The sequence below is a fragment of the Eptesicus fuscus genome, chromosome 6, assembly GCF_027574615.1.
Source record: "Eptesicus fuscus isolate TK198812 chromosome 6, DD_ASM_mEF_20220401, whole genome shotgun sequence".
In the NCBI taxonomy this organism is placed as follows: domain Eukaryota; kingdom Metazoa; phylum Chordata; class Mammalia; order Chiroptera; family Vespertilionidae; genus Eptesicus; species Eptesicus fuscus.
Genome location: NC_072478.1, coordinates 28,487,821 through 28,503,317, shown reverse-complemented (window position 1 = coordinate 28,503,317; position 15,497 = coordinate 28,487,821). Strand labels below are relative to the sequence as shown.

Sequence of the window (15,497 nt, the reverse complement as noted above, 5' to 3'; positions counted from 1 at the left end):
AAATCAGTAAACCTGAATTTCAGTGACTCCACCTGGGTTAGCCCCACTGCCTCCTGAAGTGGTTGAATGCAAACGTACTTTTGCCCACCCCTGTATAGTATGCAAATTATATCTCAACTAGAGGCCCGGTGCACGAAATTCGTGCACGGGAGGGGGGTGTCCCTCAGCCCAGCCTGCACCCTCTCCATCTGGGACCCCTCGAGGAATGTCCGACTGCCCCTTTGGGCCTAAACGGGCAGTCGGACATCCCTCTCACAATCCAGGTCTGCTGGCTCCCAACTGCTCGCCTGCCTGCCTTCCTAAATGCCCCTAACTGCTTCTGCCTGCCAGCCTGATCACCCCCTAACCACTCCCCTGCCAGCCTGATTGATGCCTAACTGCTCCCCTGCCAGCCTGATTGCCCCTAACTGCTCTCCCCTGCAAGCCTGGTCACCCCTAACTGCCCTCCCCTGCAGGCCTGGTCCCCTCCCAACTGCTCTCCCCTTCAGGCCTGGGTCCCCCCGCAAGTGCTCTTCCCTGCAGGCCCGGTCGCCCCAACTTCCCTCCTCTGCCAGCCTGGTCATCCCTAACTGCCCTCCCCTGCAAGCTTGATCACCCCCAACTGCCCTCCCTTGCAGGCCTGGTCCCTCCCAACTGCCTTCCCCTTCTGGCCTGATCGCCCACTAACTGCCCTCCCCTGCTGGCCATCTTGTGGCGGCCATCTTGTGTCCACATGGGGGCAGCCATCTTGTGTGTTGGAGTGACGGTCAATTTGCATATTACTCTTTTATTGTTAGTATTTCAGAAAATATTGACAACCTGGCCCTTTATAGAAAGAGGTAACTGAGCCCAGGGTTAGGGGCCAGCTGTGGGGCCAGCTGGTTTGGGCTACAACCCTGGGTCTGCCATCTGCTTGCTGTGTGGCCTGGGGCAGGGGACATAACCTCTGAGCACAGGGATGGTGCCAGAACCTTGAGGGTTTTCCGGGAAAGTCAGCAAGTTTGGGTGCGTGAATGACAACAAGGCCTGGCCATCGCCGGCACTGCTGGGCCCTACTGCTGTCATGGTTACCAAGGCACCGAGATACAGGTGTAACCCACAGTGCAGTCACAGAGAGAGGACAGACCGGGCAGAGCCCGGCAATAACCGCCCCTTTCTGTCCCTGCAGGGATCGCCCGGAGCCCGCACCCGTCCTCGGCCCTGCACTTCCCCACCACCTCCATCCTGCCCCAGGCGGCCTCCACCTACTTCCCTCACACAGCCATACGCTACCCACCTCACCTCAACCCCCAGGACCCGCTCAAAGATCTCGTCTCACTGGCCTGTGACCCTGCCAGCCAGCAACCTGGACCGGTGAGTTTGGGGGTACAGACCTCCCCTCCCGCGCGGGCTCCAGGCGATGTCTCAGGTGGCCTTCTAACGTGCAACTTCTATTTTAAATGGTTTTCCGAATGGCAGAGGTCCACAGTTCTCTTCCGGAGCACAGCGCTGGGCCGGTTCAGAATTCGGCTTTTCAGATGTTGGAATTGACAGCATGTAGCTTACGAAGTGCTTGGAAATCAGACATGGTCCTACGGCTGCAGCTCAGGCCTAACGTCCACAAACGCTCTTGGTGTTCAGAGCTTTCTGGATTTTAGAGTCGCTGGCAAGGTGACGGGTGGCCAGGTCCCGGTAGTGAATGAGGAAAGCAGAGCCCCGTGAGGGCCCCCCCGTGTCGTTTAGGACAAGGCGGCATCTTGTGGAAGGAAAGCGAGTGGATAAGTGGCTGACGGAGGAGACAGAGGGAGTGCAGTCCCAGGATGCCGGAGGCCTGCGGGGCCCGTGGTGCCCACCAAACCTGTCCAGCCGTGCCACCCTCGTCCCCCGGCAGGACCGCGAACAGCAGCCCGAGGCGGCGGGGGTGCCGCCACCTTAACCACTTGTCTCTCTGTTCCCCCCAGTTAAATGGAAGTGGTCAGCTCAAAATGTCCAGTCACTGCCTTTCCGCTCAGATGCTGGCACCCCCGCCCCCGGGGCTGCCGAGGCTGGCGCTCCCCCCTGCCACCAAACCCACCTCCGAGGGAGGAAGCACGTCACCGACCTCGCCCTGTAAGCACTCGGGAAGCGGTGCCTGTGGCAGGGCGGGCGTCCCCAAGGGGCCCCCCCCACTCCCCTCCCCGACTGCTGGGGTTGGGGGCTCAGGCCCAGCTTGGTGGGTACTGGCGAGTTCCATGAGTCCCCATTTAGGGGCTACAGGGTCAGGCCCCCATGGGGCCAGGGCAGCCTTAGGGGACATCAGGGGCAAGTCTGCTGTCTGCTCCAGTTGGCTAAGTGGCCCGGGGTCCCCCTGTGCCTACTGTAGACCCCTAAGCCCTCCATGCAAGCAGCGCTGACAGTAGATGAAGATCTCCAGCGGGCGGCCTGAAGGCCAGGCATGGCCTCCAGCTGCCCTTTGTGGAAAATGAGAATCTCTTGTTGTGTTAAAATCCTGACATTTCACATAAAAATTCCAGAGTTCCAAATTTTGGGGGAAATGACCCCAACAGGCCCTATTCTTGCTAGTGACTTGGGCTGAGCCATACCTATAGATGGGATGGTCCCTACCTGTCCGCCTGACCCCAGAAGGCCCTGGGTTGGTCTCCTTACCTTCTAGAACGCTGCACTCTCTGGATATGGCTCCAGATTTCGGCTCGCTGGCCCCCGTGCACTCCCCGCATCTGGGGCTGCTCCAGGCTGGAAAGCCACTCCCAGATTCCCTGTCCTGGGGTCGACCCACCAGCAGGGGCTCTGCACCCAGACTCTCCCTGGGCTCCAGAGAAGGCGAGGGGGGCTGTCCACACTTCGCCAGGGGCCTCACTTGGGCCTCCGACCCCACCGTCCTCTCAGCGCCCAGCACCCAGAGCATCTCTCCTGCGTCCTCTCAGGCTGAGCAGCCCCGGTTGGGCAGATAGTCTCAGACCCCCAGGCTTTCCCTGAGGTCTCATTCTGCCCCTCACCCCCTTTTTGATGTCTCCCTCACTCCCCAAATGAGATGCCTCACCCCGCCCGAGCCATAGGGCCAGCGGCTCCTTCCTTGCATGAGCACTTCTGCCCGCAGCATCACTGCCCGCCAAGACGCAGGCAGCTTCAGGTACAGGCGGGCCTTGTCTGAACACCAGATGCAGTGCAGGGCGCTGGGTTTGAATCCTGCCTCTGCAACTCACTCCCTGTGTGACCTTGGGCAAATGTCCTCCCCTCTCTGAGCCTCAGTTTTCTCAGCTGCAAAATGGGACAGTCACAATACTTGTGGGGCGGTGGGGAGCGGGTCAGTGAAATAGATCAGAGGGAACATTTAGTGCAGCGGCGAGCCAAGAGTAGAGTCAGTATGCGGTGACGGTGATCGCCGACTGCCTACTGTCTCCTCTGTGAAATGGGGAAATAATCCTGTTGGCTTCATTGAGGCCACTGTGGGTTAAGTGGGATTATGCCCAGTGCCTGGCATACAATAGACACTTAATAGATGCAGAGTAAACATGGATTCCCGCTTCTTCCCGTCACCCGGTTCCTAACTACAAGTTTAGTCTGCTTCCCCACGTAGCCCTGGAGCCTCACTGCCTCCCACTTACTTCACCCCGGCCAAGGCCACACAGAAACCCTCACCACCCAGTCCCAGCCTGTCTGAGCCCCGACCCACAGTAGCACCCAGCCATGAATTATTCACTTGCCCACAAAATATGATGGGTGAAATTAAAATACAAATATATATATGTATGTGGATGGACATACCCAGCCTTCCCCATGCCTCTCCAGGAGGAAAATTAATAAATAAAATAGCCTCAATAATTGATGGCGCCCTGTGCGGGATGCAGGCTGCCGTCGCAGGATGGACCAGGCGGTGGAACACCCTGAATAATTCACAGGCGGTTTCTGAACTATGAATCTTTCATCCTGCGCCTTCACTCCTAGCAGACGCCCCTCCCGAGTGACCCCAGGGGCCTGCGGCTGTGGGCTTTTCTGGGTGCCCGGATTGGCCAGGGGAGGGCACTGGTGCTCTGTGACCCCGGGCAGCGGCCACCCTCTCTGGGTGCCCCCGTGCAGCCCCTTTGCTAACGGGCTCTCGGTCTCTCTCCTCCCTGCAGCCTACTCTACGCCCGGCACGTCCCCTGCAAACCGTTCCTTTGTGGGATTAGGACCAAGGGATCCAGCGGGCATTTATCAGGCACAGGTAGGGGCCAAGAGGCCGGCTGGTGGCGGGAGGGTGGGCCAGGGCAGAGGGGCCAGCCTGGGTGTGCAGGAGAGGCCAGCCTGCTGGGTCCCATGCCACCCCCCTTGCCGTACCATGGCACGGTGGCCATTAAGTGTGGCAGGGGGACCAGGTTCCCAGACCCTTCCAGGGCCTCAAGTATGGCTCTGGCCCCAGACCCTGCCTGCAGCTTCCTGCAGGAGACCCTCATGGGCTATTGCCATCCTAGGCCAATTTGTATAGGTGGGGAGACAGGGGCCCACAGAGGTGAGGGGATTTGCCCAGGATCACGTCACCCCAAGTTTTCAACCCCCTGGTCTTCATCCCTTCCATGTCATCCGTCAGAGGGACCATGGGGGAGGTGGCAGAGGACTCCTGGATGCCAGGGGCAGGTGGGGAAACTGAGGCAGCCTGTGACAGGTGAGGGGGCCTCCCAGTAAAGCATGCATGCACCCACCTGAGGTTACAGCCTGCGAGGCGGGGAGGGTTGCAGCAGAGGCAGAGTTGGTATTACTGCAGCTGAGTGTGTACCAGGGTCGGGAGGAAGGCGGGCTGAGCACGAGGCCAGGAGGCTCAGAGAGGAGGAGCAAGTTGCCTGAGGTTGCACAGCAGTGGAGTACAGAGCCCCGGCAGATCCAGAACAGGGACTGGTTCCCAGCTTCCGGTGGAGTGGGAGGTGGCCTCAGCCCCCCACCCATGTGTCCTGACTCCAGCCCTCGGTCAGGGTTCGAGTCTGTGCTGTGTGCAGGCGGGAGTGTGTTGGCAGACGAGGTCTGAGGGTGGTGGCTGGGCCATTTCCGGTGCGTGTTGGGGAGGGGGTTGCGGAATGTAAAATAGCCCGAGGACAGCACCAGCTCCTGCAGGCCCTCTGAGGCCCAGATGCAGAGAAATCCACCCAGGGCTCCTCAGCGGCTCCGAACCACCAGCACCACAGAGCGTGGAGAGTGCAGGGTCCCAGGGGCCATGTTCAGGCCCTCCAGCCCCTGTGGGAGGGTTCCTGGCAACAGGTCCACGGACAGGGGTGGGGAGGAGGCGGGGAGATGGCTACATCTCCCGTTCTCCGCTGAGCTCAGAATCTGCCACGCTGACCAGACCCAAGGAGTCAGCCGCCACAGTCTGGTGTCCTGGGTCCCTCCAAGGCTGGCCTGGGTACAGCTCCAGGGGTACAGAGTGTGTGGGGGTGACCTGGCCTCCCCCTCCCTCACAGCCTTGCTTTACCTATTTTGAACCTCTGTCTTCTAACCTTGGGTCCCTCCTGGGGAGTCTTTGAAGGTCCCAGAACGTTAGGGGACCAGTTTCATCCAGAAAGGGCACCGAAGGGCCAAGACACCCCACATCCCTCACATGCCCACATGGGAATCATTCTGCTTTGCAGAGTCCCGGCCGGGATCCAGACAGGGCTCACTTGGTCAGGGTCACCCAGCAAGCTGGGGGGACCCCAGGACTCCCTGCTTTGTGTTTTAGGCCCCCATGACCTGGCCACCCTCTCTAAGTCCCAGCAGCTGGATGCCTCCCCCCTCCAGTGCTCTGAGCCACGTGTTTCCTCTCCCGCCCTCACCCACAGCCCTCCCCACGGGAGGCTGGGAATGTCCTGATTGCTTCAGAAACCAAAGTTAATAAAAACAGGGAAGGGGCCCTGCCTGCCTAACCCTTCCCCAGCCACCCTCCACCTCACCTCTTCCCTTATCAACTCTGCAGGGGGCGGGGGCCACCCCACAGAACAGCCCGAGAGGGGAGGGGACTGAAGCAGGCAGGCAGGCGCCTTGGCTTCTCCACGCTTTCCTGGCCCCTCCTGTCGGGGGATGATGGGTACCCAGAGAGGGTGGGACAGGGCTGGTGACCCTCCGTGGAGGGGTCTCCAGGGCGCCGCCTGGGCAGGGAGGAGGGGGTCCTGGCCAGGCAGGAGAGGATGAGGGTGTCTAGGCCAGGGCTTGGCACTGACAAAGGCTAGAGGTGATGGAGACATAGCTGGAATGTGGAAAACCTCGAACACGGGCTTTGGCTGGGGGCCTTGGGGAGCCATGGAAGGGTTTAGAGTGAGGGAGGGGCATAGCCGGGTCTGGGAATTGGAAAGAATTTTCTGGGACTGGTGTTGGGGGCGGTGAGGCATGGAAGCGAGGTGACAGATTGATGAGGGCCTCCCAAGGGAGCCTGGGTTATGGGGGAGGCAAGGGCCCCAGTCTGGGTGAACAGGGAAGGCAGGTCTGCTGGGGGGGTCCCGTCGGCACGACACAGGCCAGACCCTGAGTCACTGGACAAAGGGCACCCCAATCCCAGGTGGGGTCACCCCCCTTCCTCCTCAGAAGGGAGGGAAGTGGGGAGGAGGAAGCTGTGGGTGAGAACCCGCTCCCCCCTCTCAGAGCCCCTGCGCTCAGAGGCCTCCGGTTTCTGGCCCAGTCAGCACTTCTGCCTCCGCCTTCCTTATTCCTGGCAGGTTTGCTTTTCTCTGCGCCCCGGCCCAGCCTGCAGTGGCTTCTCTCCCTCCCCATGCACCCCCTTCCATCTCCTACCTTCCACCCCATCAGGGCCCATCTGCCTGATCAATATCCCCTCCCCCCATCAGTGCCCTTCCCCCATCAGTATTTCCTTCCCCATCAGTGTCCCCGCCCCTTAATCAATATTACCTCCCTCCATCAGTGCCCCTCCCCCTGATCAATTCCATCCTCTCCCCCATCAGGGCCCCCTCCTGAACAATGTCCATTGATCTCCGCCTGGTCAGTTCTTCATGCCCTCCTCCCCTCCCTGTTGTTCGCCATCAATTCCCCCCAGTCCTGAGTCAGCTGTCACTTTGGCCCCCGGGGGGGGGGGGTTCCAGGACTCTGACACCTCACCCCCTTTTCTGTGTGATAGTGCCCCCCCGCCCACCTTTCTGCTCAGGAGCCCATCGCACCCCTTCAGTAGAGGAGTATACTGAGGACCAGAGGGGGTTAAGCCGCCACATGCCCTAAGCCATACTTGGTGGCTCAACCAGCCCAGGGGAATGCCAGAGCCCAGACCTCACCCCTGGCACTGCACTGCCTCGGTCTTCCTCTCAGCTGAGCGAGAGGATGTGGAGCTGAGGGTGCCGCCCTATCACTGGGGCCAAAGCAGGGCAGCTGGCCTGGGAGGGGAGGAAGGAGGAGGCCCGGCCAAAGGGAGGCCGGCCACCACTGGAGAGGGCCACGCCCAGAGTCTGTCTGGTTGCCAAGGGAAACCAGACATGAGGTAATGGCCAAGATGAACTTGAACTTGGTTGGAGGTGGGGGTTGGGAGCCACAGCGCTAGTTTGATGGGATGGCCCAGCCGCCGCAGGGCATGCTGGTTGAAGGCCTGGTTGGAGGGGATACAATTGATTTATAGCAGGGGTGGGGGACAGCACTGCCCTGACCTCGGGGAAGGGGTAGTAGTCCCCAGACCCACCCCACATGGGCCAGTTGCATTTCCAGGGCAAGCATCGGTACAGCAGCTTCCCTGTGGAAACACACAGCTGTCCAGCGCAGGCCTGGCCTCCCTCCCGGGAGCCTTGGTAAAGTGGGAGTCTTAAGTCCCTGAGGCCCAGGCTAAGGGGTCAGTCCTGGGCAGAGGACTGGAGCATCTCGGGCCAGAGTGTCAATTCCGCCTTCTGCGTCCCACGCTGGTGGCCTTGGGCAAATTATTTGACTTCTGTGATCCCCAGTTTTCTCCACTGGGAAATGGGGTGGTTCCTCCTTCCCAGGGGTTTGGGGGGCTCATTAAATGGGAGAATGTTTGTTTAAAAAAAGAAGCAACCCTGGTCACAATACCTGGATAGAGTGGCGCTGCAGAAAATGGACTTGGAGGCAGAGTGAAACCACACCCCCCTCTATACTCAGGGCAATGAGGCTCGCAGCTCCTGTTGCCCAGTTACAACGCAAAACCGCAGGATGCTCGGGTAGATTGGAATTGCAGACAAGGAAGGGCTAAAAGATTTTTTCTTGTTGGTATATAAGTTTATTCCAAAAGCTGCATGGTATGTGCTTGTACTGAAAGATTTACAGGGGGTTCACATTCCATGGGGAGCACTGTGTCTTATCTAGCCGCCCTGCTCGGGGTGAAGTCACTTGCCCAGGGTCACCCAGCAAGTGCTGACAGATCTGGGCGGGGGGGGGGGGGGGAGGCGGGTCACAGGGCGGTGGGTGGGACGGGGGCGGGTGTGGGCAGTGGCAGAGCCTGACCTCGCTTTCTTTCTCTCTCCCGCTGTGCCCCTGGGGCCGGCTAGTCCTGGTATCTGGGATAAGAAAGATTTCTTCCCACGCCCTGCTCCTTCATCCGGGGTGGGCTGCCCAGCCGGCCCCCAGCCCACGTCTTCGGTGGAAAGTTAGAGCAAGCAACAACACCCTGCCGACTCCCAGCCCAGCCGAAAAGACAAAACACATAGACACATATAAACAGGAGGAAAAAAAGAAAAAGCCAAAAAAAAGACAAATGGGAAAAAAATCATAAAAATAAACCCACCCAAGCAAGAAGACAAAAGGTAAAGACGGCAACGCTTCAGACTCTTGGGACGCCACAGCTGGACCTGCCACCCCCGGCTGGACCTGCCCCCCCCGGCTGGACCTGCCACCCCCGGCTGGACCTGCCACCCCTCGGCAGAGGGCACGAGGATAGGACAGTGCCCGGGATCTCTAAGTTACTCATCTCTCACTGCTGCTCTGGAAGGGCAGGTGCCCGCCTCCACCTCCACCAGGACCAGGTGAGCGCAGCCTGATGCCCGTGCCCAGGCCCCTCGGGGCAGGACGCCCAGCAAGGCCACCTCTCCCCCGCGTCCCCTTCGTCTCCGCCACCAGGATGCAGGCCAGGCTTCCCACCCTGGTGTCGATGTTTCCAAGCCGGAAGGCAGGCGCCACGGAGGCTGGGGTGGGCAGGGAGGTGACAGGGCAGAAGAAGGTTGTGGGAGACCCTGGGCGTCGCCAGGGGACAAGGACACGTGGCAGATGTGTTCTCAGGAGTGTCCTGGGCCCGTCACGGGATCTCTGCCTGCCCCGAAGCGTGCACGTGCTGGGCTGGCTCGGGACTTCCAGCCCACGCCGGTCTGTTTGGGAAGAGAAGTCTATGCAATTGCCCCCAGCCCCACCCGGCCCACCGCACCACCTGCGGCCCCACACCCCAGGGGAGGGATCCACGTTGCACACACTGTAAGAAATGCACTTTCCAAGGAAGGGGCTGCGGGGCGGAATGGAAAGACCCGGAGCTCCTCAAGAAAGGGGGTCACCTGGCGTCTCCATCCGCTGAGCCCCGGGCGGGGAGGACCCTCCCACTTACCCAGAGGAGGTGGGAGGTGAGAGCGAGTGGATTAAGTGCCTGATTCCCACCGCCCACCCCTCTGTCCGGCTGAGACGTGAGAGTGGCCGTGGGTATCCCCATCCCCGCCCCCACAACCCGGCCATCTTCAGTCCCCAACCCCTCATTGCTGTGCTCCCCTCGGAGAGATGGGGGCCCCCCAGAGGGCCCGAGGGGCAGAGCTGGGTGTCCCCCAAGCATCCTGCTGTGCTGGGGCGTGGGGGCAGGGTCTGGGGAAACTGGTGTGCCCCCCCCCTCAACGCCTCCTCTGCCAGTGCCTTACATCCTGGAGCGACACCCCCTCCCTGGTGCCTCAGCCCAAAGGGGGACTACGGTTTGCACTTTTATCTCCCCCCAAAGCGGGCACAGCCGGGGAGGTGCATTGCAGCAGGGCCCCCAGAAGGACTGCAATCCTGGACGGGGTGGGGGTTCTGGTGGAGGGGGTGCCAGCACCTCTGGGCCCCTGCGGCTGCATAGGGGACCTCCATCTGCTAAGCATTTTCCGGTGAGCCGCTCCAAAAACACTAAGCTGGGGACACCGGGTGCCCCCCACCCCGGCGCCCCAGCCCCATTCCCGCCCCCACCCCAGGGTGGCCATCTTGGGTGGGGGGCTAGGAGGGAGTGTTAGGTGTTCTAGGTTAACCAGGCCCAAACACAGAGACCCCTACCAGCCCATCCACCTGAGCCCCCTGGCGGCCTCCAACCTCCATGCCTGGCGCTGAGGAATACACCCCACCACGACCCCGGGCCGAGGCCAAAGCTGTTGCCCTGAGCAGGGCTCCGCCTCATCTGCTCCCAGCCTGGCCCTCGGCTCCTTCTCTTGCTCCCCCCGGGCCTGGCCAGCCTCCCCCCACTTCCAGAAACCGGACTTTTCTCCCAAACCAGCCCGAGGGGCTTGGCGAACCCACTTGATCATAAAGAGAAAGATCCAAGTCCCTTCCCCGACTCCCCCCTCCCATTGTCCAGAGGGGTTCAAGGACCCTTGGCCTGTCCATGGATCCCCAGGGCCCCTCCAGGTGGCCCCCGGGGACCGAAGCATGGGCCGTTGGTTGGGAGGGCAGGAGGGGTGGGTCATGCAGCTAGGGTATCCGGAAGCTTAGCCGGGAACCTTAGGGTGCAGGTAGGCGTGGTAGGGGAGGGGGCACCTGGCAGCCCCCAGCGACCTAACTTGCATGGTGCTTAGTCGAGGACTCCTGTGGCCTGGCTCCTGCTGTCAGCTCACTACGGCTGACACTGCATGGCAGATTCTTCCTGGCTCTCTCTCCCAGCCCCACCCCACGACTCCCCCTCCTCTTTAAAAAAAGATACAAAAAAAATACCTTTAAAAAAGTCCATGTTTCCTAATTTGCACGAAATTTTCTACCACATGATGTGCCTTGCCTTCCGAAAATAAGTATTACCTTTAAACAATATCAGCGCAAAGGTAGCTGCATGCCCTGCTCGTGTAGTTAAAAAGAAAAAGACAAAACAATGACATGAAATAAAAAGTAAAAATGGAAAAGGGATGTATTTCTATTTGTAAAAAAACAAACAAAAATAAGAACTTTAAAAAAAATTACATGCTAAAAAGCAATCCACAGAGCAACTGCCCCATGATCCGCCCCACTGCCCACGCCCCACCTGCCCCGGGCTGTCTCCATGGCTCCTGCTGCATTGGGGGTGCTCCCTGGTGCTCCGCCAACCCCAGCCCCACCCCTGTGCTCCAAGGGGTCATTTCTGAAGCCCCCGCCCACAGCAGCAGACAGACCTCAGGAGTGTGCCCTGGCTCTTGGGCCACCGGCTAGTCCCCCAGGCGCCACGCATGCGTGCATGACCCAGGCTGTACCCCCATGGGGCGGCCACCCTGCCGGCAGCCAGACTCCCCATCCCACCTCTCATGCAGGCTGGCGTTCCTCTGGCTCAGGGTCAAACTGTTCTCCCACCCCCGAAGAGGCTCCCTCTCTTCCCCTGTGTACCCCCCTCCTTCTTGCCAAAGGACCCACTTGTCCCCCATTCCTGGACACCAGCCTTGGGTGTCAGTTCCTTCCTGCCCTCTCCTTGCCCCCCAACACCCAGTACTACGTCTTCCAGCTGTGACTAAGGAGGGTATCTGGTATGAAACAAAAAAACAAAAACCAAACTTGATATATGCAATATCTGTCTGTCTGTACCTGTAGGTCTAGCCCAGCCATCGGAGGTCCAGTTAGAGAGGCCACGGGGTCAAGGGCAGCCAGGGGGACACCCCATCGTCGTCCTCTGTCCGGATGGCTGGCCATGCTGTTGTCTTTTCCTTGTTTTTTATTTTCTCATTTCCTCCGTTTTTTTAAGTTCCAGTTTCCTCTACCTTAACTCAGTCGAAGGTGAGATGGTAGCAGTGAGCGGGGTGTCCCAGCGGGGAGGACCCAAGGGCTGGATTCTCCAACCTCGGGCCCACCTGGGCCCCCACAGGCATCTCCTCTGGGGACACCCCAGTTGGACGATGTGCCTGCTGCCCCTTGGACTTTAGAACGGTCTCCAGAGCAGGGTGGGGCTTTGCAGAAAGGTCCCAGCTTTCATCAGCCACCATGCGCACATCCTTTCTTCCCAAAAGACACCTCAGCAGGCCCCAGGGAGCAGGGAGAGCCCAGGCCCGGCCTCGGCCAATCGTGGCAGGGCCCTCAGAGCTGTCACTTGGCCAGAGAGCCCACGGCTGTGTGTGTCCGTTTTCATGTGTCTGATTTCTGTTCTTATTCCCACTCCCACCCCCTTTGCAAGGGCTTTGCTGGAGCCATGTTGTCCCTCCGTGGACTGCACCCCACCGCGCCACCCTTCCGGGCACTGTAGGCCACTCCTGCCCAGCCAGTGTTATCCGGGGCCGTTTGTTCCCATTTCTGGGAAAAGATACAGGGTCCCCGTTGGGCAGAATGCCCAGGCCCCTCATTGCAGGCAGCATAAGGCAGAAATATTAGGAACCAGACCCCTGACCCACCTCTGCAGCTTGGGTTTACGCCCCAAGGCGGGGATGGCGGCCTTTGTTGGGTTGTTTTTTTGTGTGTATTTTTTTACATGTATGAAACTGACATCTTCTCAAACCCTATCCCCTCCCAAGCCCATGCCACCCACCACTCATCCCCACCCATGCGAAACCCCCACCCTGACCCTGGGGTCCCGCTCATGTGGTGGAAAAGAAGAGGGAAGCCTCCCAAATGTGTGAAATTGCCCCGCCCCTCATGGTTGGGGGCGCCAGACACCGACTAGACCCAGGTGAGGGAGATGTGGGAAGACCTGGCCCTAGCAGACCGGAAACGGGAGTGGAGTCCTCCGTGCCCACGTCTGCAACTCGGGTTCTGGCCCAGCTCCAAGCCCCACCCTGAGCTAGACAATCCGGCCTGAAAGGGACCCCAAAGGAGACTCCAGGGGCTGCTGCAGCTCCCCGAGCAGCAGGCATCCAGCCTCAGCCCCACGGACCCACTCTCTGCTCCAGAACCTTCTGTCTGTCCCCAGAGACGGCGTGTCCCCGGGGCAGGCAGACCTGAGTGGCCAATAGCCAGTTGGCGGGACCCTGGGCCGGAAGCAGCCTTCCAGCCCCGTGGGAGCGGCCACACACAGCACCCTCACTCCCGCTTCTCCGACGGTACTTGGACCTTCAGTGGAGGCATATACACTAGCATATGCATTTTCTTCTTATAATACAGATTAGACGGTGGCTACTTTTTATTTTGGCCTGGATTCTCTCTCTCAGACCCTGGTTTTTTCTTTCTAGAGAGTGTTGGGGGAGGGGTTCAGAGATTCACCCTCAAATCCAGCTTCTTCCACATCCTCCCATCTTCCCCCATTTCTGCTGATACTTTCTAAGGGTCCCACCCCCAAGCTGCATGGCCTCCCCCTCCACCCGTTCCTAAGCATTTCAGAGTGTGTGGGGTCTGAGTGGCCCTGGAGGCCCACCCCACCCCTGCCCCCAGCAAGACAGGGAGACAGACCCAAAGCGATCCCAGCAGGACTTGTTGCCAGTGATACCAAAACAGAGTTTTCCCAAGCAGTGCCTCACACGTCTGCTGGTGTGGCTTTGGAGTTCTCCCGGCTCCAGGGAGGGGAGGGAGGGGAGGGAGGGGAGGGAGGCGTGGTCCTCAGAAAACAGGAGTCAGGATCTAACCGGAATAAAGGGCTCCGGGAAGCCACACACACCCCAGCTACAGCCCTCCATTCACACCTCCTGGCTAGAAGGGGACCCTCCGGAAAGGGACGGGAGCTTCCCCAGCCCCCCTTCAGGTGGGAACCCCCAAGCCCACTCCCAAGGTGCATTAACACTTCTATCTGTTGATCTTCCTATCTTGGGTCCCAGCCAGGCCCCCCAAAACCAAAGCCCCTTCAAGTCCAGGGGTCCTGACCCTTGCCCCCAGTTTCCTGGCCTCCCACCCCCCAGGACCCCACATAGGGGAAGGACAAGCAGAGTGTCCAAGCAAGGGACAGAGCACACAGCGTGGGGGGGACAGGGAGGAGGGGGAGAGAGACCCATTTTCCTCTTAATTTCCTTCCTCCCTCCTTCCCCTCCCTCCCCCACCCCCTTCCTCCCTTCCGGTCATCCATCCATCCATCCATCCTTAACATTTTTGGTGGTGTTGCTGTTCACTTTTTCTTTCGAGATTTTTTTGAGGTTTTTTTTTCTCATTTTGTATTTTACTGATATTACCAGGATAGTTTACTCTGTTTCTTGCTTTCTGCTTGCCGCACATACCGGATAACACTTACACACACCCCCGTGCTCATGGGGGAGAGGTTCTGGCTGGATCTGCTCCTCCTCCTCCCCAGTGTGGGGACTGGATGGGGGACAAGGGGACATCTGGGCAGACCTGAGCCCAGCCTCCTCCCTCCCCTGGCTCACCCACCCTGCTCCCTCATCATACTCCGATCATAACCTTGTATATTACGCATTCATTTCGGTTTTGCAGATGCGCCTAAGTACCATTTACAGAAAGTGATTCTGGCTGTTATTATTTTGTTTGTTTGTTTCCCTATGCAAAAAAAAAAAAAAAGAAAAAAAATGGGGGGGTTCCATAAAAGATTCAATAAAAGGCAAAAAAAAAAAAAGAAAAAATGTATAAAAATTAAAAAAGCTACGCTTCGACTCTTTCTGGCTGTCTTTGGTCCTTTCTGTGTTCACGGCGAACTGTTCTGTGTTCCGTGCCAGGGTGAAGGGAAGAGGCTGGAGGGGCAGGGCAGGTGGCCCCGGAAATGGGGACCCCGACACTTTGGGTGAGCGGCAGGCGTCCTGAGACCTTTAGATCAGATGTCCCCAGGGGACGTTTCACCATGTCTGGGGACATCTGTGGTTATAACGGGAAAGCTACTGACATGGAGAGGGCGGGAGGCCAGGCTTTGCCCAACACCACACAGTGCCCAGGAGAGCCCCCACAGAGGACAGTCCAACCCCAAAGTTCAGCAATGCTGAGGGGGAGAGACCTGCTCTGATGGCGGGTTTGGGTGAGCTCCGAGTCCAGGCCCTTCCCACCTGTGTGCCTGACGGCCCCACCCCGCTCCAGCCCTAGGATGTGTCCTGACTGGGATTGAACCCACAACCTTGGCACATCAGAACAATGCTCCAACCAACTGAGCTACCCAGCCAGGATGCGCTCCAGCCCTAGGATGCTGGGCTGCTCCTGCCCTCAGCAGTGAGGTTCTGGCACCCCCTTGTGGGCAACTGAGGACTTGGACCCAGAAATGGCCATCCCCATCCCCGCAGTTCAGCTCCTCCCGCAGTCCAGCTCCTGCCCGCAGTCCAGCTCCTCCCTGCAGTCCAGCTCCTCCCACAGTCCAGCTCCTCCCCGCAGTCCAGCTCCTCCCCGCAGCCCAGCTCCTTCCCGCAGCCCAGCTCCTCCCGCAGCCCAGCTCCTCCCCGCAGTCCAGCTCCTCCCGCAGTCCAGCTCCTCCCCGCAGTGGAAATGGTGCATTTGCAGGAGCTTCTTTGGGGGGGACTCATCTGGCGTGGGAGCTCAGCTGGAGAGGGCTCAGTTGCGTTGCAGGCCTGGGGGGTTGGATGGGGACCTCATTCTGGCCTTTAATCTCAAGGGAAGTCTCAGTGGTT

General features: G+C 59.6%; 1 protein-coding gene across 4 annotated transcripts in view; it reads left to right on the top strand.

The window, feature by feature from the left end:
- The window catches only part of NFIC (nuclear factor I C), a 66,287-nt gene extending 55,329 nt beyond the window's left edge, over positions 1 to 10,958 (top strand). The window contains exons 8-11 of one of the 4 annotated variants that reach the window (XM_008150638.3): positions 1,148 to 1,332; positions 1,920 to 2,067; positions 4,077 to 4,162; positions 8,397 to 8,500. In XM_008150638.3, coding sequence (XP_008148860.1) covers positions 1,148 to 1,332; positions 1,920 to 2,067; positions 4,077 to 4,162; positions 8,397 to 8,414 — 437 coding nt within the window. In that variant the 3' untranslated portion in view covers positions 8,415 to 8,500. Of the gene's footprint in view, positions 1 to 1,147; positions 1,333 to 1,919; positions 2,068 to 4,076; positions 4,163 to 8,396 lie in introns of all 4 variants that reach the window. The other 3 variants (XM_054717521.1, XM_008150639.3, XM_008150640.3) reach the window with 3 other exon arrangements.
- The last annotated feature ends 4,539 nt before the right edge of the window (positions 10,959 to 15,497 follow it).